The sequence below is a fragment of the Bombyx mori genome, chromosome 12 (assembly GCF_030269925.1).
Source record: "Bombyx mori chromosome 12, ASM3026992v2".
Classification (NCBI taxonomy): domain Eukaryota; kingdom Metazoa; phylum Arthropoda; class Insecta; order Lepidoptera; family Bombycidae; genus Bombyx; species Bombyx mori.
In genome coordinates, this window is record NC_085118.1 from 11,594,024 (window position 1) to 11,618,311 (window position 24,288).

The window sequence follows — 24,288 nt, forward strand, 5'->3', positions numbered from 1 at the left end:
GAAAGGTCGCAAGGAGGCTGTTCATTGCAGCTTAGATTGTTTGAGAGATTATATTGCCTAACTTATTTAATGACATACTCTTTACAGAATTACATCTTAATGAAATTATGGATATATTGCGACCAATGTGTCAATCAAATTATGAAATAACATAATCAGCTTGCTTTCGGTAGCAGAATCACGCTACATGCATTAAAAAGCGTACTCTTTTTTCTTGGTATTGTTGAAAATTTTGATTTTGAAATCAATCATGATTTGCATGTGACTAACCAGGCGTGTTAACTGTGCATAATTATATTGTTAAAATCAAGTGGAAATCCATTCAGCATTTTTTCTTAGATATCTTACACAGTTTGAGTAAACCGTAGTAGACCATGAGCAGACTACAGTAGGCCCTCCAAAACAGAAGGCCATAATCCCCTCTGTGTGCAATGGCAATAAAAAATAATCTTTAGTTTGTATTAATTAAACTATAGGGAATCAGACAGAAAATAAAATGCCACTGTTTTTGCAATATATTTATATTTCAATAATTTTTAATCAATGTTGAGTATTTATCAATATTTTGCTTGGTATTAAAATTCAGTACTCTAGGTTCAGTAAAGCTGGGTGCTGCCACCATGTAATTGCACTGTGCAGTGCCACTGACTGATTGCAGGCTGATTTATGAAATTTCAAGATGGAAAAGTATATACTTCATCATTCTTTCTTATTACCCTCTGCTGGGGTGTAGGGCATATAAATATAATAATATATATAAAGTATATACTTAGCTTAAAAATATATATTTTGTTTCTATGTACTGCAGTATTTAATAGTCATGTTAATTTTGGGAATTATCTCTATATTAACATTAGTGATGCAGGAGTATCGTAGGAGCCTTAGCATTTTTCAAATTTATTTCCAGATCCCCAAGCACAAATCCACAGATACAGGAAATCTGTCTTGCACTGAGGTCTTTTCAACAACATTATTGTAAATACAGTCAAACCTGGATAAGCGAGAGTTCAAGGGAGCACAATCTCATTCTCGCTTATAGAGGTTTCTCACTAACCCGAATTTCTCGCTAATGCACCCTCTGAATTTCATTTCGCGATTTTCTAGATTCAAACACATTCACTATTATAAGTTTATCATCACTTAATGACAGTATTTTAATTTTCCGTTTTGACATGATGCAGAACAGAACTTTTCTTCGCAATTGATTAACGATAAACTGAGTAAGTCCGACAAACAGGACGGTACACAGGCACACGTGTCCATTCAAAAAGAATGCGATAAAATAACAAGTTATTTAGTTTCACGAAATAGAATAGGTTCAATATTGACGAGAAAACAATACAAAAACAATTGTAGGAAGTTCCACGAAAGTTAAAAATGAGTCATAAAATAGCAGATGTTAAATTTGTAATTTGTTTTGTCATTTGTCCCTCCTAAATAATATAAATAACTAAAGCTCAACTGTCGCTTATAGAGGTATAATAGATAAGTAGCAGTCTCGCTTACGGAGGTCCATGAGGGAAAAACGACTCTCTTATCAAGGTTTTTGTTTCTCGCTAATAGAGGCTTAAAATGACGGTTCCTGGCTATTACTCTCACTTATAGAGTTTTCTCACTTATCCAGTTCTCATTTACCCAGGTTTGACTGTAATTATATACGAAAATAAAAATGGAAATAATCAAAAAGTGAGATCACCTTTAAGGCACTGATCAAAGAGTAAACTTATTATATAAAATGTGAACTATTTAAAAAAATATGGGATTACTCAGTCTGAATTCAGCTTTAGAGCAAAGTTTGTTTCTAAAGCCATGAATTATATTTTAATTCTTCATTTTACCAGAATGTATAGTATTTCATTCAAGTTATTACTCTTTCGAGGGAATTTATCATTCTAAGCACCATTTCTTTATCAAGATCATAAATCATTGTATTTGCTTCTCCATTAAAATTTATAGAGCTTGTTATCAGTTGCAGGATAGGGTACTGACTAGTTTTAGATTCGCTGCTCCCAAGAACAAGCTTCAAGAGCCAATCAAAGCTAGTAATAACTTCCCCATACGAACAATTGTGATGATAAATACTCATTAGTACAATATCTGACAATTTTTTTTTCAATAAATCTAAAAAAGCGATAAGTTTTTCTTGATTCCAATCTTTAGTGTTCAAGTGTTCTATAATCATGTTAATGTCATATTTATTCGTTGAAATGATAGTCCGGAGCTCCTGTTTTGCAGTTTGAATCACATTATTTTCAACAATTTCTGAAATCTTTTCATCGCTTCGAGTATACATGTTGTTTATTATTTCGTTACATATCTAATAAGGAAGAATTTATTTTTAGTATGTATTGGTTTCACTTTAAAGAAATTCAAAGACATTTAAAATAGACAATTTTGTACTTACTATATCAAAATGTTCTATAGAGTTTATTTTCTTGAATATAATATCCATTTCAGTATATATTTTGATAATACACAATTAGTTAGATTTTAATAAATTGATTGAAGATCAGTACGCTACCTATTCAAAATTTCAAATCATTGTTGTAATCTTTTTTTTAGGTATTTTTCGACCTGGTAACTAAGACCTTTAAGGCATGTCTTATTTTTATTTATATTCTTTTTTAATGAAAAATTCTAATATGGAGTGAAATGAAATGAAATGATTAATTTGAGACATTAATAAACTGGGATGAAATTAAATGAAATGAGGTGAGATGAAATGATATGGGATAAAATATAATTTTAGTAAGATGGTGGTCATTTACTGAAATTTTTCAGTGGACTTTTTGGAGGATCCCGAGAAGTTACGTCCAACGGCTATGTTTCATTATCCCACATTTGTGCACTTTCACAGATATTAAACAGTTAATAAACCACCATTATTACACATTTAAACTTGAAGAAACACTAAATTCTAAATAGACAAAATAAAACAAATGACACAACTTCACTCCTCGCGTTCCCGCCAAAAAGCCGTTATTACACTTTTTTTAAGGGATTTTATGACCTGGTAACTAAGACCTGTAGGTCAAGTCTTATCTTAATTTTTAATCTTATTTTTATGAAAATTTATAATATGGAGTGAAATGAAATGAAGATGATTAATTTGAGACATTAATCAATTGGGATGAAATTAAATGAAATGAGATCAGATGATATTTAAAGGATGAAATAGAAGTCGTCGTGGCCTAATGGATAAGACGTCCGGTGCATTCGTGTTGAGCGATGCACCGGTGTTCGAATCTCAGGCTGGTACAAATTTTTCTAATGAAATACGTACTCAACAAATGTTCACGATTGACTTCCACGGTGAAGGAATAACATCGTGTAATAAAAATCAAACCCGCAAAATTATAATTTGCGTAATTACTGGTGGTAGGACCTCTTGTGAGTCCGCACGGGTAGGTACCATCACCTTGCCTATTTCTGCCGTGAAGCAGTAATGCGTTTCGGTCTGAAAGATGGGGCAGCCATTGTAACTATACTTGAGGCCTTAGACCAAAAATATAAATATATATTTGTGGCATCTTCTGTTTTTCTATGTTTAAACTAAACTAAATACCTACCTATGCGATTTATGCGAAATCAAAAAAAGAGGTAGGTACTTACGTAGGTAGGTACGTTAATATCGAATACGCTAAAGTACCCGAGTAGGTACTTCTTCAAATTAAAACCTGTCAAATGTGTTGACTTGCAAAAAATCATCCATTTAAATAAGTTTATAAAAGGATAGAAGAGCATTTTATTTTATTCGAACAATTCTGAATTTGACAGTGATAACAAGCTTACAAGGCCCCGATTACTCATTTTATATAAGACCCTCCGAATACAGCCTGTTGATATATATATCTGTGTCATAAAATGCGCTAAATACAAGGTGCCGTTTCTAGTAGATACGGTAATACCGAAAATCAAGATTTATGAGAAACATTGCCAGAATGAAGCGATCCTGTGATGGATAGCCCGTAAATTAATGAACACTATAGTCGGATTTTTAATTAGACGAAGCCAGCTGACAGTAGCTAATGTCACTTTGTGAAATAATGTTGCTATATTTAAAGTAATAGTGATGCGTTCAGTTCTCGTTCAATCACATGAATGAACAATGAGTGTGAAGAGTTAATCATTAATTTCAAATTATAAAAGAATATAATTTATATTGTACAACAAAATTGTATTAAAGTGCTCCAATATATGTTACTAGTATGTAACTACAATCAGTTTTTTTATTTTCATTACCTACCTATAATTGTTATATTTTATACATCTATAGTTTCAACTATATGATGTATTGGAAATAGGACAGTCTTACAAGCTTCCTCGCAATGTTTTTCTTAATGTTTAAAACACTCGATATTCCGTACAGGTAGATACTTTAGGAACATAATATTTCGTCGAAAAGTCGTTGGTATGTACAAAGCACGCCTAAAATTCGAACCCCGTACCAGATATCGGAAATTCGGCACACCGACTATTCACTAGACAATCGAGGCAATTTAATTAATTCAGGAGTTTTTTCAATCGTTCACTTTGTCACAACACTATTTTTATTTCATCAAAAACTGACAACACAGTAAACGTCAGTTGACTTCGTCTAATAAAAAATCCGACTATAGAGGTAAAGTAATTAAATCAAAATTCGCATTAAAAATTAAAATAAAATTACAATTTAATGGTTTGGATTCATTATAACTATCTTTGTCGCTGCAAAGAAATATGTGTCTTATATTAATTTTCAGTGCTCTGGCATTAATATGCTACTTTAAAAAAGTCACGTCCGACGTAATTATCATGCAAAATAATACACAGTACAATATTTTTCACCAAAATCAACTGACAATTCCAGCATCTTTTGCTAAGGAGTAGAAAATGGAGTTTTTATCGTTAAGTAGTTGTTGAGGGGCCGCATATTCTACGAGCTGCCCGCGGTCGAGCACCATCACTTTGGTGGAGTCCATGATGGTGTTGAGGCGGTGCGCGATAGTGAGCACCGTGCACGACGCGAACTCCGAGCGGATCGTCTTCTGGATGAGGTCGTCAGTCTCGAGGTCGACGGCCGCGGTGGCCTCGTCCAGCACCAGCAGCGGCGTCTTGCGTAGCAGCGCGCGCGCCAGGCACACGAGCTGGCGCTGTCCCACCGACAGGTTCTCGCCGCCCTCCGCCACCTCGTGCCGCAGCCCGGCCGGCAGCCCCTGCACGAAGGCACGGAGGTGGGCGTGTTCCAGCGCGCGCCAGATCTCCTCGTCGCTATACGCCTCGAACGGGTCCAGGTTGGTGCGCAGCGTGCCCGAGAACAGGATCGGCTCCTGCGGGATGATGGTGATGCGCGACCGCAGCTGGTGCAGCCCGAGGGTCGCGATGTCGACGCCGTCGATCAGGATGCGTCCGGCGGCTGCCTCCACGATCCTGAGAACCGTACCGTAACGGATCAGATGCATATCGCACAGATAGACTGCGATCAGGCCCTTGTGTGGTCGAGTAAGATAGAGAGAGAAATAGAGAGAGAAAGAGAGAGAGAAAGAGAGAGAGAGAGATCTCACCTGAAGAGCCCGAGCGTGAGAGTAGACTTGCCGGCGCCGGTGCGTCCCACGATGCCGAGCTTGTCGCGCGGCGCGACCGTGCACGTGACGTCACGCAGCGCCGGCTCGCCGGGGCGGTACTCCAGCGTCAGCTGCTCCAGCTGTAGCGCTCCCGTCTCGGGCCACGTCACGCCGGGCCCTTTCCCTAAGTTCCACGCAGCTTCCTAATAAAAGCAGTTATTCGGAAATTTCAAAAATTCACATGAGTGCTTATCGATTTATCTCTCGCAATTTCATTTAAAATAGGTTATTAAAACAATTACGGCTCAAATCAATCGATTGCCTTCTAATTAAACAATATTGGTAGAATCTTACCTTATTTTTCTCAGAGTATTCTTTTATCCGTTCTACAGCTACAATATTACTTTCAATTTCAGAAGCTAGCCGAACAAGCCAATTCAACGATGCAGTTACCTAAAGTCCAAACGTAATCTTTTATTAATTCAAAGAATAATAATTTTAAAATAACGTTGTGCTTGTTTTTCTTTAAAGCTAAATTACCTGCATAGCGTAGGTTAAGGAAAGTCCCACGAGACCCGAGCTTATAGTATCTCTGCTGAGAACAGCAAACATTGCAGCGAAAAATAATATGAAGTTTCCAATGAATTCTAATCGGAAACCAAGCCATCGCTTTCCTACTACAATCGCATAGCAATAAGCGAGGTTGCGATCTAACTTTTCATTTGATTCTTCAATAAACCTGCAAATATAACTTAAATATTTAACTGATTACAGAAGTGAGCGAAGCATTCATCATTTTGCTCATTTTGAAATGATAGAGGAGTAACGCACATCATACCCTTTCATGCAATGTGTTCTCGGGCGAAGTGGATATGTGTCTTACCATTAATGCGCAAGTGGTGGTTATTAACCGAATTAATAAGACGGGTATTATGAAGGGTAGAAGAAATAGGTATCAGAACATTGTAAGGTTATGATTACAGCGTTACTGCTTTGCATGATGTTGCATGCCGCGTATCTTAATATAACTAGTCAGGTCATAAGTATTGTCACACAGTAAAAACTTTTCTTTTAGAATGCTGGCCACAAAAAAGTTTGTTGAATTCGAATTTCGAATTGTTCATGAAAATAAAAATGTATACTTTTAGAATTTTACTCATTTTTAAATATGGAGTGGACGCTTAAAGAAGACCGTGTTGCAGTTATTGCGTTGCATCGTTGCGGTTACGCGCCAATTCAAATTTTTAACATACTGAAAAATTTGAATATAACTAAAAGATTCGTTTATCGTACCATCAAACGATACAATGAAGACTCTAGTGTAGATGACAGGTCAAGAAGTGGTCGCCCTCGGTCTGTTAGGACTCCAGCAGTGATAAAAGCTGTGAAGGCGCGAATTCAAAGAAATCCCAAACGTAAGCAGAAACTGTTGGCCCTTCAGATGGGGTTAAGCAGAACCACGGTGAAAAGGGTGTTAAATGAAGACTTAGGGCTTCGGGCATATCGAAGAAAAACAGGACATTGTTTGAATGCTCGTCCAATGAACCTGAGATTGAAGAGATGCCGCGCTTTGTTGAAGCGGTACGCGGGAAAAAAATATCGCGAAATTATGTTTTCGGATGAAAAAATTTTTACCGTAGAAGAGAGCTACAACAAACAAAATGATAAGGTGTACGCACACAGTAGTGAAGAAGCGAGCAACCGTATTCCGCGTGTCCAACGAGGTCATTTTCCATCCTCGCTCATGGTATGGTTGGGAGTTTCTTATTGGGGCTTAACAGAGGTACATTTTTGTGAGAAAGGTGTAAAAACGATTGCAGTTGTGTATCAAAATACAGTCCTGACGAACCTTGTGGAACCTGTTTCTCATACCATGTTCAATAACAGGCACTGGGTATTCCAACAAGATTCGGCGCCAGCTCATAGAGCGAAGAGCACACAAGACTGGCTGGCGGCGCGTGAAATCGACTTCATCCGGCACGAAGACTGGCCCTCCTCCAGTCCAGATTTGAATCCATTAGATTACAAGATATGGCAACACTTGGAGGAAAAGGCGTGCTCAAAGTCTCATCCCAATTTGGAGTCACTCAAGACATCCTTGATTAAGGCAGCCGCCGATATTGACATGGACCTCGTTCGTGCTGCGATAGACGACTGGCCGCGCAGATTGAAGGCCTGTATTTAAAATCACGGAGGTAATTTTGAATAAACTTTAGTGTCATAAGAATCTATGTTTTGTTAAGTTCATTTTGGTATATGAATGGTTACATAATGAATAAACTTGTTTCAATTATTTTACATTAAACATGTGACAGAATTTATGACCTGACTAGGTATATAATACTAGCTAACCCGGCAGACTTCGTAGTGCCTCAATCGATAAATAAAAGACCTAAGCTTTTGTATAAAATAAACTTAAAACAAACAAAAAATCCGTACGACGGGGGAGACATCAAAGGAAAAACAAAATTGTTATTTTTATTTAATTCCGAGCATTTTCATATTTATCTACATTTTAAACCTTCTCTGGACTTCCACAAATAATTCAAGACCAAAATTAGCCAAATCCGTCCAGCCGTTCTCGCAAGACTAACGAACAGCATTTCATTTTTATATGTACAGATTATAATTTAGTCAGACCCAAGTGTTGAGCTGATTTACCAGCCTGCGGCTTTAGATCCACACTGTCAGGGCAGTAGGTGTCAATAAATGGCACACCGGAGAGAAAAGTTGAAAATGTTTCCTATGGTTAACATTCGTAGCATTGTTTTGATCATCATCATAAAGGCGTTATCATTAACGAGACAAATCTGAATCAACATTCATAAAATAAAAATATTAACAATGTATTTAACGGTGAGACGACAACGAAGTTACTGCTTTTTCTAAAGAAATTGTTGGTTACTTGAAGTGAACAGGCTTACCTTTAATTATGGAAATATAGCGTGATCCATTTTAGAATTATAAATGTAAAGTAGCTGAAATCGCGAGTACACCTAATAGCATTTTATAATGAAAATCAGCAATTGGATACCTATACCATGCCATATCAGGAGATTAAAGACACGATGTCGAATATCTATGATTTTTAAATTCGTTTAAATACTTTATTGAAGCACTGCTTTTCGATTTACCAGATTTTATTTATATGCGGATGATTCATTTTTACTGATAGATTTCTATGCGGCCACTTATAGAACCCAAATCGAAAAAAAAGAACTACAATAATTCATAGTTAATTCTAAATATTATTTTTGTAATAAAAACTATAGGTATTTAAAAAATTATACCTCTCGGTTACGTTGAAAGCGCGAATGGTGGCTGCTCCACTGATCGTTTCGCCGAAGTGTGAGAATATCGGCGAGCGAGCTATGGACTCTAGCCGCTTGAGCTGACGAGACGTAGCCACGTAGAACCGTTGTATTACATAGTACACTAGACCTACTGGTACAACTATTGCTAAGAATGATGGCGTCGACAAGCTTATCACGAATAAAATGCCAATGAGCTGTGAATAAATATATTTAGATGAGTTCAATCGGAATATATTTAGGGTACCTTTTTACGTATATACAAATATATACATATATAGGTGGAAGGGGGATTCTGAAGAATTGTTTGGGATTGATCAAGTGATATTGTTTTACTATCGCACCGCCTTAATATCTAGAACCACTAGAATCATTCACAGTGCTTTTACAGATATCTTTATTTCCACATACCATTAGGCTTTGGAATGAACTCCCACCCACGGTGTTTCCTGAACACTATGACATGTCCTTCTTCAAGCAAGGCTTGCGAAGTACTCAAATGTAGGTCAAGCGGTTTGACTGTGTCTCTAGCATGATAACTAGAGATGAATGGCGATAACCACTTCTCGCCAGGTAAGCCGTATGCTCGTCTGCCTATAAAGTAAAAAGTAATAATATATATTCATTGATTAAGTATGTTTACTCACTTCGAAGACGCAATACACCCCATTGATTAATTGAGAAGGTAGCATAGAGTCAATAATTTCAATATCTTTAGAGAATCTTGACAGTATTCTGCCAATAGGCGTGACTTCGAAAAAATGCAACGGCGTCTTTAACACATTGTCCAGTAACAGTTCGTGGATGACCTTCGCAGCTCGCCAGCACGCCAAGTATGGTATCAAGTCGGCTAGAAATGACGATATCGCTGAAAAGCAAATTTAAAATCATATTTCAATTTAAGCGGTACGTACTTGTCCAAATGATTAATGATTTATTAATCGTATGTCAGTGGTCCCATTTTTTATTACATTATTTAGGGTTGTCATAAAATTATGAAATTTAACGTAACGAACGCACAATGGCATGTTTTTAAACACCTACAAAAATTTAATAAAATGAAAGCCATTGACACAAATAATTAATTGAAGTAATCGTCAGAGAGGACCTTGAGCTAATCGTACCTTGTCCCATACCGAGGCCAGCGTATACTGCGAGGTACTTGTTCCGCTGGTTCAAATTCATAGTACTGTTAACAACCTGAAAAAAATAATCGAAACCAGTGATTAGGCGAATGTGAATTCATTCAAAGATCATTTTAAGTTCAAAATCACTTTACTCGTGACTAGGGGTCTAGGGCAGCTGTCGGGGAACTTTTTTAATTATTACACCAAAATATTTTTGTGTAAGTTGATATTATTACCCCATGGCGAAGAACAAAAAAAAACGAAATCTCTTCTTTTTAGCATATTTCATATTAAAGCCCCCATGATAATTTTGAAAAGAAAACGATAACTAAAAACTTAATTTAAACATCATTTATTCAATTTATCAATACATACATTTGTGTGTTTGTGTCTCTATGAACTTATTTTTTCGTTTCGTTTCATTTCGTTTCATCGAGTTTGAAATCACAATGATTCTAAAGAAGTTTCACTTCAATATATACTTTTTACTCACAAAAGTTTCATTTTTACCCCCCAAAATTTCACTTTACCCCATTTGGGGTAATTTGCCCGGTTCCCCGACCGCTGATCTAGGGGGACAAGGGGAACTAGGAGTCGTTTTTTTTTCCTACCTATGCTGATAGTCTTGAAAAGCTATTTCAGCGTAACCTTAACTAGTAGGTGAGCTTACGGGGCTCAAACCTGACGACGTTGCTAACACGAACACTAGAAAGAGCCGTGCTTCGCAGAATCTACCACCGGATCGGAAACGCGACCTACTGAGAAGATCTGGCGAGAAACTCGGTGGGCTGTGTCTGTGGGTTAATTTACTTGTCGAGCCCTTCGTGGTAAGCGACGGGTTCGGCGAGGATGCTGCCCCGTGCTTGAGGTACCCAAAAGCTTCGTTAATTCATCGGGAGGATCCATAATGACGTGTTCAGGACAGTATTGCTTACACATAGCGTGCTAGCGTTATGTTGGACGAACAAAACTGTGGTAAATTCATTGAATTCACGTACTTCGTTCTCGTTGTCGGACCATTCTGCCAACCAATAGCTCGAACCGATATGAAAGAGCTGTAGAACCACGTTCATTAGTATAGTAGCTGCTGCGGCCAGTACGCCGATGTTTTTCAAGTAGTGCTTGTAAACCATCCACGAAACCTAAAATTCCACGGTAGTTACTTAATAAAAATTTTATCTCGTAAAATTAAACAGGATTTTTTTTATCACACGAAGAGTTTCTTACACTGCCCCTTTCAGATTTCTCTTTTTCAGTATAACTAACGTGCTCGGCGGATTTATTTAAAATAATTTCTTCGATACTTCTTTTAAAGCTGATAGCTAGTTTTCCTGAAATACAAAACAAAATAAATTTGTGATAACAAAATCGAATAGTACAACTCGACCAAGCTAAGTTTGCACCTCGCATCGATTACGTCATACTGCCGCTTAGGTATGGTCTGAAAAAAGGATTCGCTATGACTTTAAAAATGTAAACAAATGTTTGTTAGATTTTACTTTGCATTTATTGTTTTTAACAATATATTATACATTAGAATATAGCGGTATCGGGTTTTTGTATTAAGACAACCCGGGCGTTCTTGCACTTTTAAAATTTGTATCTCAATTGCTCAGTAATAATTTTCCTTTATGTTTCTTTTTCAGGATTATGTTTCTCCCTTCACTGTGTATCACCTTTCTTTTCATTTTGTTGCCCACAAAAATCCTCTCGAAGTAAAATAAAATGAACATTGAGCGTTCAGTAACAATAATTCAACAAAAACTTTAAAAAAATAGCCCAATAATATAACAAACATCAACAAAAACCTAACAAGAACAGTTAAAACATGTAAATTTCAACGGATAGGGAGACGAAAATTCGTATGACGCGTGTCGGAGAGAAAGATGCTAACCGTACTGATGCGACAGGGCGATCGCGGGAAGGTGAGCGGGGAAGCGGGCGGAGCGCCGCATTCGAGCGAGATGAAAACTTAGCTTGGTCGAGTTGTACTTACAAACTATGAGTTAACAATGATATTACCTGATCGGTCCTCTGCTTCTGAGTTGCTCTCGGAATGTAAACGAATTCTTTGTAAATTCTGGTGGGATTCTGTCCTTGAGCATCTGTATTCGTGGTCTTGTTTTCTGACAGCTGAAATTAATATAAGAATTTAAAAAATATATGTAGGTACGAAGGATCAAGAGTTTAGATAAATTTTATTGTTTGAAAAAAAATTAAACTGTATTGTTGTGACAGTACGCAGTAATCATTACAAAAAAAAACCATTTCGGATAATACTAGAACTATAGGTATATTAATCGATTTTAGTGATGATTAGGCTTATTAAATGATAGGCTTAGTTTTGTACCTAGATTCTTATTCGTACTTATATATTAGAGGACATAAGTATCAAGTTACTTTAAAATAGAATTTTAATTGTGTAGTCAAAACTTACATTCGACTGATGACCGTTCTGCATCGCTTAGATGATGAAGCAGGAAGTCAGCAAAGGCGCCCTTCTTCTCGAGCAGGTGCTGGTAGGAGCCGGCCTCGGAGACCTGTCCGTCGCGCAGCACGACGACCAGGTCGGTCTGCGCGAGGTAGGACACGTTGTGCGTGACCCAGACGCGCGTCCTGTCCTTGAGCAGGCCGGCGGGCCCGATGACCTTGTCGAAGATGTGCTTGCCGACGTGCGAGTCCACGGCGCTGAGCGGGTCGTCCAGCAGGTAGTTGTCCGCCTCGTGGTACACGGCGCGCGCCAGCGACACGCGCTGCTTCTGACCGCCCGATAAGTTTATACCTATACAAGTTTATTATAGATAATCAAGAATATATTTACACAGAATCAACCATAAAAGATGTAACGTAACGATTTATTTACAACATGACAAAAAGTAAATTGTGATCGTTTAATTTCAATAGATTTCATATTTTTATTTAGTAACCTTGTACACCTTGAGAAATGAGACTGAAGCTTTGGCAAGAAAATTTGTTTTTTTTTAGATTACGCTATCATACCGTATGATAGCGGTACTAATTTTAAATTTTGAGAAAATAAATGAGGTATACATATTATTTTTCAGGATGTAGGGACATATTATCTTATACTTTGTCTAGACGTAAATTACCTATATTGTAATTGCACTAAATGATTGGTTCTCGTTACCTTTTTCACCTATCTCAGTTAGATCTCCTCCGGGAAATATTTCCAAGTCTTGCACAAGAGTACAGGCGTTTAGTACATTCTTATATTTGTATTTATTAAACGGCTTCCCGAAGAGAATGTTATCTTTCAATGTGGCATTCTGTATCCATGGCTCTTGTGACACGTATGCTATTGTACCTGGGAACGAAATTATAATAAAAGTTAATGAGGAAAACGCATTAATATAACCTGCCTATATATCCGAACGATGGTGGTATCATCTGAATAAGAACAAACTAGTTTATTTAGTTGGTTTTCGTTGTTTCTATTCATTCACCTTTATTTTTAATTAATTCTGATTTCATAAATTTTCGGCTAACCGCATTTTTTCATTACGTAGGTACTTGTGGAACATTTTTTTTCCTACCTAAGCTGATGTCCTTGAGAGGCCATTTCAGCGTAATCCTAACAAGTAGGTGAGCTCACGGGGCTCAAACCTGACGTTTTTGCTAACACGAACCCTAGCAAGAGCCGTGCTTCGCAGAATCTACCACCGGATCGGAAACGCGACCCATTGAGAAGATCCGGCGAGAAACTCAGTGGGCTGGTTAATATTAACAGACGAACGTTAAAACGTACGTGAACGTACCGTGAACGTTGACACGTCCCGACACCTTAGTCATCTCGCCCAAAAGTGCGGACAGTAACGAGCTCTTCCCGGCGCCCACAGCACCGACTATTGCCACCAAAGAACCTCGGGGCACACGCAAATTTATATTTCTCAACACCGTACTAGAATCTTGACCTTCCCACGAGAAGTGTCCGTTTTCCACAGTTATCGGATAGGCTAAAAACAAGGTGTTTGTTTGTATGTAGTAATAGTGATTTATAATGTGACTAATTAATTCACAGTAAGTAATACTCACAATATTGAGGGTCATGTTCGATTGATTCTAAATCTAAAACCGTTGAATTCAAAAATTTATTTAAACGTTTTATGCTAACGGAAGTCTGAAATAAAATTTATATTATATATTCATTGTTCACATGTCAGTTTCACATCACATCAAACAAGTCCAGAAAACATTACATTAAACTTCAATGAATTTTGATGCGTTTATCAATTGAAATTGTTTCCCTTAGATTTTCGATGGTACTTACTTGAACGATATTTGATATTGTGTTTGGCAGCATCATTAATGGATAACGTAATATGTTGAATAGAGATAAGGCCACAAATAATTTCTTTGAATCCAAACTCTCCGAATCATTTACTAAAATAAAACACCCAAAAGACGTGAGTGAAACCTAAAAAGAATGTTATTTTTCTGTACAATATATTACAGTACATAATTTAATAAGTTGGTAGGTACTTTTGTTCTTAAGTCATCGAAAGGATAACGAACAAACATTTAAAAAAAAACGGACTGTAAGTTTCATTACAAATATTAACGTAAATAATAATAATCATAATAATTAATTAAATCTTAAATTTTAAAGTATAAAGTCATTGAAATTTTGTAGAGTATTTATTGTTTTATCCAACACGTCGCAAATAGTACAAGTTAATATATTAATTTTGAAAATTAACGTAAATAATCATAATCATAATAATTAATTAAATCTTAAATTTTAAAGTCATTGAAATTTTGTAGAGTATTCATTGTTTTATCCAATACGTCGCAAATAATACAAGTTAATATTATAATTTTGAAATTGAGATCATAAGTTTCAGTGGATCAGCAAGATGTTTGTACGTTAACAGCTTCCACGAAATCTTAATCGAAAATAAAATGAAATAGTAGGTATTGGTCTGATGATGCACTCGAAAGGTGAGTAAAGGAGCCTACGAATCTTAAAGTTGTTTAATTGCTGTAAAAAAAAGGTTTTATTGACCCTGTAGTGTAGTAAGTAACCTTACCAGAAATGGTGTCGCAGACCACGTTAATGACGTCAGGGAATCTAAGTAAATCACTTTCTTCAGTATATTAAGTTCTTTATTTCTCACTTGGTCAATCTGTCCTTGAAAACTTAATTCCCAAGCATACATTTTTAGGACCTGTAGCAATGTAAGTGTTGTTTTGGTGTTTATAAAATATTAATAAATAAATCCGATGAAATTCATTTTCCGTAAAGTATTTGTAAGAAAAACGTATTGTGAAACACAAGTAAAGTTTGTCTTAATAGATAAAATGCCATGACTAAGGACTACTAGAGATGACAAAGTACCAGTGTGCTTGCTCAGTGTGAGTATTTAACTTCTCGATCGCGTAACCTACGTTTGCCGCTAGGGGCGCTGTTCAAACTCCATACAAATTTGAGTTAATTTTTACACGATCGAGTAATTAAAAAACTCGCACTAAGCACCTGTGGGTCACAGTTAAATGGTTATCAAAGCCCATAAGGCATCGCAACATAAATAACCACCCAACTTGAGCCATGAGGTCTCAATTTTAGGTATAGTATTACAGCTGCCTCACTATTCAAACCGGAACGACTACTTTACGACAGAAATAGATACGCTGATGGTACCTATAGGTACCAGCTATCAGTACACCTACCCTGGTAGCAATTACACAAACAAAAATTTTTGAGGGTTTGATTTCTATTACACGCTATTCTTTCTTTTAACAAGAAAGTATTGTCGGTGAACACGTGTAAAGTACGCAATTCGCTGGAAAACAATGGTAGGTATCAGCCTGCGTTATTTGAACACCGGCATAGTCGCATCGAATTCCATACGATTAGACGAGACGTCTTATCATTTTGGTCACGATGACCTTAAATCAACGTTTGAGTACCGCCATAGCGTTATCAACAAGTCCGCGAGCACTGAAGAGCCGGCGGTATTCCCACGCCCGCGCTTATGGATGCTAGTCTTGCGTCATCATCATCGTCAGCCCACAGTCGTCCACTGCTGGATATAGGCCTCTCCCAATCAACACCACTGAGCCCGGTCTTCGGTTCTCCTCATACACCTCTTGCCGTATGTAAATAAAATGTATATTTCCTTTATATATTAGAACAAGGTGGTAGTCGCTTCGATGTTGAGAACATGAAATGCGAGAAGAAGCTCATCAGTCGCAATACTCTGCAGTCGAGTACGTCCGACGTCCATGGAACTCCATACGATAATAATAAGAACCAGTGTGCTTAGTGCGAGTTTTTTAACGTTCTCGATAGCGTAAAAGTTAGCTCATATTTGTATGGAATGGGATCGTTTGCCTACGTTTGCCGCTAGGGGCGCTGTTCCAACTGCATACAAAATTGGCTTAACTTTTACGCTATCGAGAACCTTAAGAAACTCGCACTAAGCACACAGATTTAAAAAGTACATGGTAAAATACCACAGTACCTTAATTCCGTTCAACACCTCATTCATGATTTTAATTCTGTTATCTTTGAATTTCATTAATCTGATTTCCAGTTTCTCTTCCATACGAGCAATGAAACCGTTCATTGGAATTAAAAGAATCATAACCGCCAATCCGGCGAGAACAGAAGGACCTAGTACGCCCCACAAAAAATAAATAGCAAGCACAATCTGAAAAGGCGCAGACCAAATCATGTTTAATGTGCTTGTCAAACTGACGAATCTGGAACAAATAATCTTATACAACAAATCTTCTTAAATAAAAGTCAATGTATCAATGCCCTATAGCCTCCCGAAACGGCCAGATTGATTTCGATAGAAATTTGAAATTATCTTCTGATTGGTCTAGCGGGTGATCCTGTGAAGTTTGGTGGCAATCGAATTAATATCAAATCAAAAATGCCGAGCTGAGTTTGAACAGTATTTGATATGTACTATGCTATCTTTAATAAACAAAAAGTAATCTGCATAAATCTAACTTGTTCACGAACGCATTGTATATACTTCACGAGAGATTAACATCGTGTTATATTTTATACAGAATAAAATATTTAAAATTTTTTAAATTTGCTTTTTTAATTGTTTATCTCAGTGCAAGGGTAGACAATACGAATGTGCCTATTTCTATCGCGAACCAGTCATGCGTTCCAGTTTGAAGGGTCCGCCAGCCATTACAATAAAACATTGTGAATTCGATTTCGTGTCTAAAGGTGCATGCATGGTGGAATGAGCTCCCATAATACAGCCCACTGAGTTTCTTGCCGGATCTTCTCAGTGGGTCGCGATTTCGATCCGGTAGTAGATTCAGCGAAGTGATGCTCTTGATAAGGCCAGTGTTAGTAATTCTCTCAGCTTGAGGCCGTGAATTCACCTACTGATCCACGCGAAGGTGGAATAGCCCCATAGGCTACCGACGATTAGGTAAGGAAAAAATGGAGCTGAATGTTTTTGGTTCTGATAGCGTTGAACACCAGGACCATTATCATATTACCTGTACTACTAGAAATAAAAAATGTTTACCTTTGGGCATCCACGGACATCAGATTAATAATTTCACCAACTGTCGACTGCTTCCGCGTCGTATTGTTCATGCGAAGAGCCATTTGGTAAATAGCGTTCGTTAATGCTGTTCTTATCCTCATTCCGACAATGTTCATTTTCAAAGTGTAATGACTCAACAGCGTTGTTTCAAGAGCGGCACAACCAAAGAACAGGAAAGAATATAAGTAGCCCCTCCATGTTGGCTCATCGCTGCTTATAAACCCTATAAGAAGCCTATCAGACGAAACAAAGTTCAATGGTATAATTATTTACATTAAACTAATAGTAAAATGAACAGTTACAGTTTCAATGTTTAAATAAATTACCTACTTAAAATTGTGATTTAGTTTTACAGGTAATACATTGAATCTTTTTTATTTTTTATTGCTTAGATGGGTGGTAGTGCTCACAGCCCACCTGGTGTTAAGTGGTCACTGGAGCCCATAGACATTTACAACGTAATTGCGCCACCCACCTTGAGATATAAGTTGTAAGGTCTCAAGTATAGTTACAACGGCTGCCCCACCCTTCAAGCCGAAACGCATTACTGCTTCACGGCAGAAATAGGCGGGGTGGTGGTACCTACCCGTGCGGACTCACAAGAGGTCCTACCACCAGTAAAAATGATGTTATATGATATCTGATGTTATAAAACATAATTAATGAAACATTTACAGAGTTCGTCAATCAGGATTATAATTTCGACTGTGAGACTTTTGATAGTAAAATTATATTGGACTTAATTATTATTTTGAGTGGTCTGTTACATCGATAGTTCAGTGACTAGTAAAATTTCTTGTTCTGTTCCGTTTCCGTCGAATAAAAACTCCTGAATATTTGACCAAATTCTTACTTGAGCAGTTGTGGTGATAAAAAAATGGAAATATCACTCAGCAGTTTCAGGAATGTCCCAAACATGAACTGTCCTCCGAAGGCAAAGCAAAGAGCTGGTAATATTGACACAGTTCGATTTTTAGTATTAGTTTTCATGGTTCTATCAGTTGATCTTCTTCGAAATTTTGCTTTTATGTGTTTTGTTGATCTAAAATATGATACAACACAAGTTATTTCTTTATTCAAGTTTCAACAACAATCTACAAAAATACATATTGACAAATTATGAAATACTCACGAGTTACGTCTATTTGCCGGTTGTTCCCAGTATTTCTTAAATCTTGGTACGACTTCTGAAGAAGATTCTTGATAATTCAAATCCCACACATCGCCTTCTTCAAATTCCTTACGATATCCTTTTAGTACTAAAGAATCGAACCAACTGAAGGTTAGACGACTTAGAAAACCAGCAGATCTTTCGGGACATTGGTTCTTTAAAACAAAACAAGATTACTTTTTATAAAGTTAAAATTTTATATACTGTTTTCAAGAATATTAATTATACAGCGCGTTAGGCCTGAAGTACAAAAGTATACTGTTGGTAAACTCGAAACGCTCATAAGCTATTACTCATTATCATTATCATCATTATCCTGCCCTTCTCCCAGTCACCCGGGGTCGGCGCAACATGTTTTCTCCTTCCATACTCTTCTATCATATACCATTTCTTCGCTCACTCCCCTCTTACCCATATCGTCTTTCACACAATGCATCCATTTCTTCTTAGGTCTACCTCTTCCTCTATATCCTTCCACATTCATAGTTAACACTCTCTTAACAACCTCATTTTCATTTCGTCTCATCACATGCCCATACCATCCCAAACGCGCACTCCTCAGCTTCTCTGTCACAGGTGCCACTTTCAGACTTCCTATACTATTACTATCATTAAGCTAATACTATCATAAGCTATTACTATCATATAAGCTATTACTATCATAATTTAATAGAAAACATTAATTTTAGTTCAATAAAAATACTACTTCTGTTTCGAGACCCAGTAGAAACCATGAATTACGCCAGACAGTTAATTAGTAAGGAACAGTTAATTTGCAGCCGTTTTTAACGTTATCAATCTGATTATTTACTTTCCAAAACGTACGGGCAGTGAACATAGGCAGAGGTTTGGTTGTGATATTGGCATTACTGATGTCTGCGAGTTACGATTATCATTCACCCTCCGTTGAGTACCTTGGTAGCAGTCTACCTTCTTCTTCCTAGTGGGTATCGTTTTTACAGAGTTGTTGTGGTCATCATAATGTTGGTGGCCAAGCTTCACAGCACGCCGCCTAAATACAGTCAAGCTACGGATATTCTGGTATCAAAAAATATAGATCTATAGAACCTACGAATAAATACCTACTTATTATTTATTCGTAGTATAGAACTAAATTTTGATTAGGACAACAATACGTAATTACGTTAAATTGTTGGAGTTTGTATATTAAATGTAATGGCAGGCAACACTTGACACTTGATTAGATTTCGAATATTAGAATATTAAGTTCAAGCTATCTGCAATATAATTATAATGAAGCAGTTGTGTTTTTAAATAGCCTCTCATTACCTACAGAACCTAATCCCTTCAAAATGTAACCATCCAACAGTAATTCAAATTATTTTTACGGTTTAACTCCGCGTTTTGTTTTAATTGACATTTTAATATTGTGCTAGCTCAAATGAAAAACACATCAGACGTCCGTGATCACGAATGCTGTAAAGTATTGTTAACAGTAAAGCGTCATATATTTAAAAAACCATGGAAATAAGAAAAAGACAATCAAAGAAACGTAAGATTAAACCGTAAAAGTATTTTTAATTATGAAAAATATATGGTTAGTTTATGAAATATAGTTGAAAGTTCAAACCTGAGAATCCGTGTACACGGAATCACGTGGCGCTGCGTCAGCGAAACAATTCAATATTAACAATAATACTATCAGTCCGTAATGGATAGCAAGACTAATAAATCCGTATTGTATTCCGTTTACGAAGTTCATTTTCAATTCCAATGCTTTGCACCACAGCCTGGGTACTTCGATGACAGCTAACAGTAACCAGAAGAAAAACAGTACGCCGGAAGCTCGCATTCCATGTTTTTTGTTAAGCCATACTAAGCTTGCTGACAACGTCTACAAAATTTTAGGGATATAAATTTTTTTACAAAATTTTAAAATATTTGTAACTATATTTGTTTTGTTAGAGTTCTTAAACAGACATATATTTTAGGTAAAAAAGGGGGTACTCGAGTCGAGCTTTGTTTTTTTGCAAACATATTTTGGTTTCCATTAAAGTTAAGCCGCTGAGATTATTGATTATAATTTGTTTTAAATATAACTTTTTTTACAATGAAGCATAAAGAGTTCATTTACAAACGTCAATATTTTCATGATGTGTTGGAAAGCCAATGTTTGCGGCAACCGGAAGTATATGGTCATTCCGAAATCCACACACTTTAAAATGACAAGAAGCGTTATCATAACCAGCTTGGTAATGTTTAATACTGTCCACGGTATGTTTTTTTCGCGGCTCGTCATGAAGTAATAAACTTCAAATGCTGTAGCCAACCAGAGGTAGACGTATGGACTCCATATTAACACGGTGCTTTGAAAATGTAACATCTCGTTAGTACGGTTACATTCGTCGGAAACATTGTTCTGAAATAAGAACAAAAAATATTATTAAAATTCACTACTACTCGTCAAATAAAATATTATTTACTAGCGACCCGCCCTCGCTTCGCTTCGGAAACTGTTATTTATTATTGATTTCTCCACTATTTAATGGATGTTATTATACATATAAACCTTCCTCTTCAATCACACTATTAAAAAAACCGCATCAAAATCCGTTGTGTAGTTTTAAAGATTTAAGCATACATAGGGATATTGGGACAGAGAAAGCGACTGTTTTATACTATGTAGTGATATATAATATTAAATAATAATAATAATACATAAATGACGTCAGGTAGGCTGGCCGGTAGTAACTCATACCAAATTCCTATGCAGCATAATTAGAGGATATGCTGCGCCGATCTCACACAATATGGTATGCGGGCAAGAAGAAGCAGAATTTCAAAATAAAGTGAGGAGGTATATTAAAATTTTCACTTCTGATATATCACTAAAGGCGGTTATTGAAAGCGGCTATTTTTAAAATTGTCGGTATCACCTAATCAGATTTTTTAAAGTGTTTTGAACTTCTCAAAATATCTTCGATTAAAAAACTTCGGCATGCATAGGTACCTCCTAAAGATTGTATGTTGATAAAGAAAGGGTTAAAAATGGTTTGGTTGTTGACGATAGCCTAAAAGCACTACCGCATCTCCTTCCGTAGGTGTGTAAAAGAAGATTTAGTGATTTATTGGAGTGTTTCACTAGTATGCTGTGTTCGTTAACCGGCATTTCTTAGTGGTAGGGTATGCGTATTGGACCCGTTTCGATACCACCATCTTGCCTATTTGCTAAGTGTCTGCTTTGAACACACTTTTGATGTTGCGGTTCGAATGGGTCAGTCGCTATAGAATAGAGTTGAAATAACCTCATGTCTCAAAACAGGGTATTCACTATGGGATTTCTATGGCCTCCGGTCATCACGTAAAACTAAATGGGCAGTAATTTCGTTTGTCTATCTAACTTTAAAAAAAAATTCAAAATACGGTACAACATGAGGTTGAAATACTTGAAAAAAATTGAAAGATTTACTAAATCTAACCGTGAAAAGCTGTGCACGGATTTCCATCACTTATCTTACAGAAACAGATGACCCACACAGAACAAATAAATAACTAGGTATATCGAAACGCGTTGATCAACGATAATATCAAAGGTAGGTATAAAACATAGAAGGTATCTTAGATACTATTATAAGCTTCGATCCTTTGTAACGTATCGATAAAGATGTTTATATCATTTCATATAGAGAGATTTCATTTAAATGAACTAACATCGTAGGACAAAGATAATAAAAATACTTATTTTAAATAATGCTCAATAAATTAAATCCAATTGTATATTTTAAATGCTCGTCATGAGAATGCAAAACACTCAAGTGAACTTTTTAATTGAAAATAAACATTACGATGACCATGAAGTAATTCCAAGACCATGACCACATTAAAAATAGATACCATGCAGCATTTAAATTAGAAATCAATGTCATTATCATTTTATAAGAAATAAATACGTACCGTTGAATTCATAGTGCAACAATCACTTAAAGAAGGTTGTGAAATTATTTCGTAACTTTGAATGCGAGAATTTTTGCAACGTCACAACACGTCAGACCACCGCCACTGTGAAAATAAAACTGAATGCTCACGATTGCCGTGAATTTGCCTTAATCATTTCAATAAATATTTTTCTTAGAATTTACGCAAAAAAAAGTTATTCATTTAAATTAACTGGATTAAGTGTGTGCCGTGTTATTTTGTTATTGTTGATGTTCACAGCGCAATCACCTTTAAACCAAGCAAACAACTTCGAACTCAAATATTCTACATTGATAAATAGCTCTTAGCGACAAGACTTGACATTAGAATGCCAAAATGAAATGTGAATTTGCTCTGGATGGAGTTAGATGGTGTATAATAATAATTTAAACAGTTCGCTCTGATCTAAAATAGCCTGCCTACATATCCGAACGATGGTGGTATCATCTTTAAAATATTCATTAGAGTGGTTTATTCATCAATCTGAGAGCTTACTGAATAAGAACAAATTAGTTTATTTAGTTGGTTTTCGTTGTTTCTATTCATTCACCTTTATTTTTAATTAATTCTGATTTCATTAATTTTCGGCTAACCGCATTTTTAATGATTACGTACTTAGGTACCTACTTGTGGATCACATTTTTTTTCCTAAGCTGATGGCCTTGAGAGGCCATTTCAGCGTAACCCTAACAAGCAGGAGTTCAAACCTGACGACGTTGCTAACACTAGCCCTAGCAAGAGCAGTGCTTTGCTGAATCTACCACCGGATCGGAAACGCGACCCACTGAGAAGATCCGGCGAGAAACTCAGTGGGCTATACCTAACTGTGGGTCAATTTACTCGCCGAGCCCTTCGTTACAAGCGACGGGTTCGACGAGAACGATGACCAGGTGGATTGCATGATATCTCATTGACACTATCAGACTATCTCTAGGTTCATTCATCAATTGCGAGGACTCGCATGTTGCAAATTAGGTATACTTACAAAGTAATTATGAAAATTTAAACTTTTAATAACTTTGTCATATTTAATTATTGATTGAATACACAATGTATAAGATACAAGAAAATGACCACAAAATCTTAGACAGTAAGTACAGTAACAAATTTATAATGAAAAGATATAAAGATACCTAAGTGAAAACATGTATCGACAATCGTTTTAAATTAATATGCCTGACATTTTTTTTAGATAAATAAGCACAAATGCTGTAGATATTAGTTTATATGTATTTAAATGAGTGTTTAATCTAAACGTTAAAGCTCGTTATTCACTGGACTGGTCAAAAAATTGGTTACTGTATTGTCAATAACAGAAAAACCGTTGTGTGTCTTATGTTTACGAAGCGACATGTACTCGTCGTATTTAAAAATAGGTAGCCCTAATTTTGTTTTGTTCACTATTTACTGGGTTACTACTTGGTATTTACACTAGTTGAACGATCGGCAGCGATAGGCAAAGTACGCCCTGTAGCCAATTGGCCTATTAAAGGTACCTACTAGTTAGATTAAGTTCTAAAAATTCATATGTTGGTTTCAGATGTCATTAATGTGAATTGATGTACCTAGAAGGTTTTTCAAGATTTTAATTAAGATGAAACTTCAATTTAAGACAAATTTAATGAAATATTTTCGTTTTCTTTTGAAATTGCTACATAT

At 36.3% G+C, this 24,288-nt stretch overlaps 1 protein-coding gene across 7 annotated transcripts; it reads right to left on the bottom strand.

The window, feature by feature from the left end:
- Positions 1-505: 505 nt before the first annotated feature.
- Positions 506-24,165, bottom strand: LOC101746565 (multidrug resistance-associated protein 1). 7 transcript variants are annotated; one of them, XM_021348239.3, is made up of 24 exons: positions 22,609-24,165; positions 20,789-21,073; positions 20,285-20,548; positions 18,655-18,848; positions 18,376-18,564; positions 17,502-17,756; positions 16,464-16,704; positions 15,030-15,167; positions 14,270-14,416; positions 14,035-14,119; positions 13,758-13,955; positions 13,130-13,306; positions 12,419-12,763; positions 12,004-12,114; positions 11,209-11,312; positions 10,980-11,123; positions 9,979-10,054; positions 9,502-9,722; positions 8,834-9,051; positions 6,084-6,282; positions 5,898-5,996; positions 5,544-5,746; positions 2,405-5,409; positions 506-2,317 (listed from the first exon to the last, which is right to left on the bottom strand). In XM_021348239.3, exons 1-23 carry the CDS (start codon positions 22,618-22,620, stop codon positions 4,833-4,835), a joined length of 4,482 nt encoding a protein of 1,493 aa, XP_021203914.2. In that variant the 5' UTR covers positions 22,621-24,165; the 3' UTR covers positions 506-2,317; positions 2,405-4,832. The 7 variants fall into 7 exon arrangements, with proteins under 7 accessions (XP_021203914.2, XP_037870233.1, XP_037870237.1 ...); XM_038014305.2 differs by lacking the exon at positions 22,609-24,165 and adding an exon at positions 22,134-22,255; XM_038014309.2 differs by lacking the exon at positions 22,609-24,165 and adding an exon at positions 21,665-21,789.
- Between the last annotated feature and the right edge of the window lie 123 nt (positions 24,166-24,288).

Excerpts from the sequence above, each read along its gene's own strand:
- LOC101746565 (XM_038014305.2), bottom strand. The coding sequence starts at position 22,160 with ATGGAAATCCGTGCACAGCTTTTCACG. Across the intron at positions 13,956-14,034 it reads CGAACATGACCCTCAATATT|CCTATCCGATAACTGTGGAA; the intron begins GTGAGTATTACT and ends CCTTGTTTTTAG. Across the intron at positions 11,124-11,208 it reads AGAAATCTGAAAGGGGCAGT|GTTTCGTGGATGGTTTACAA; the intron begins GTAAGAAACTCT and ends GTGGAATTTTAG.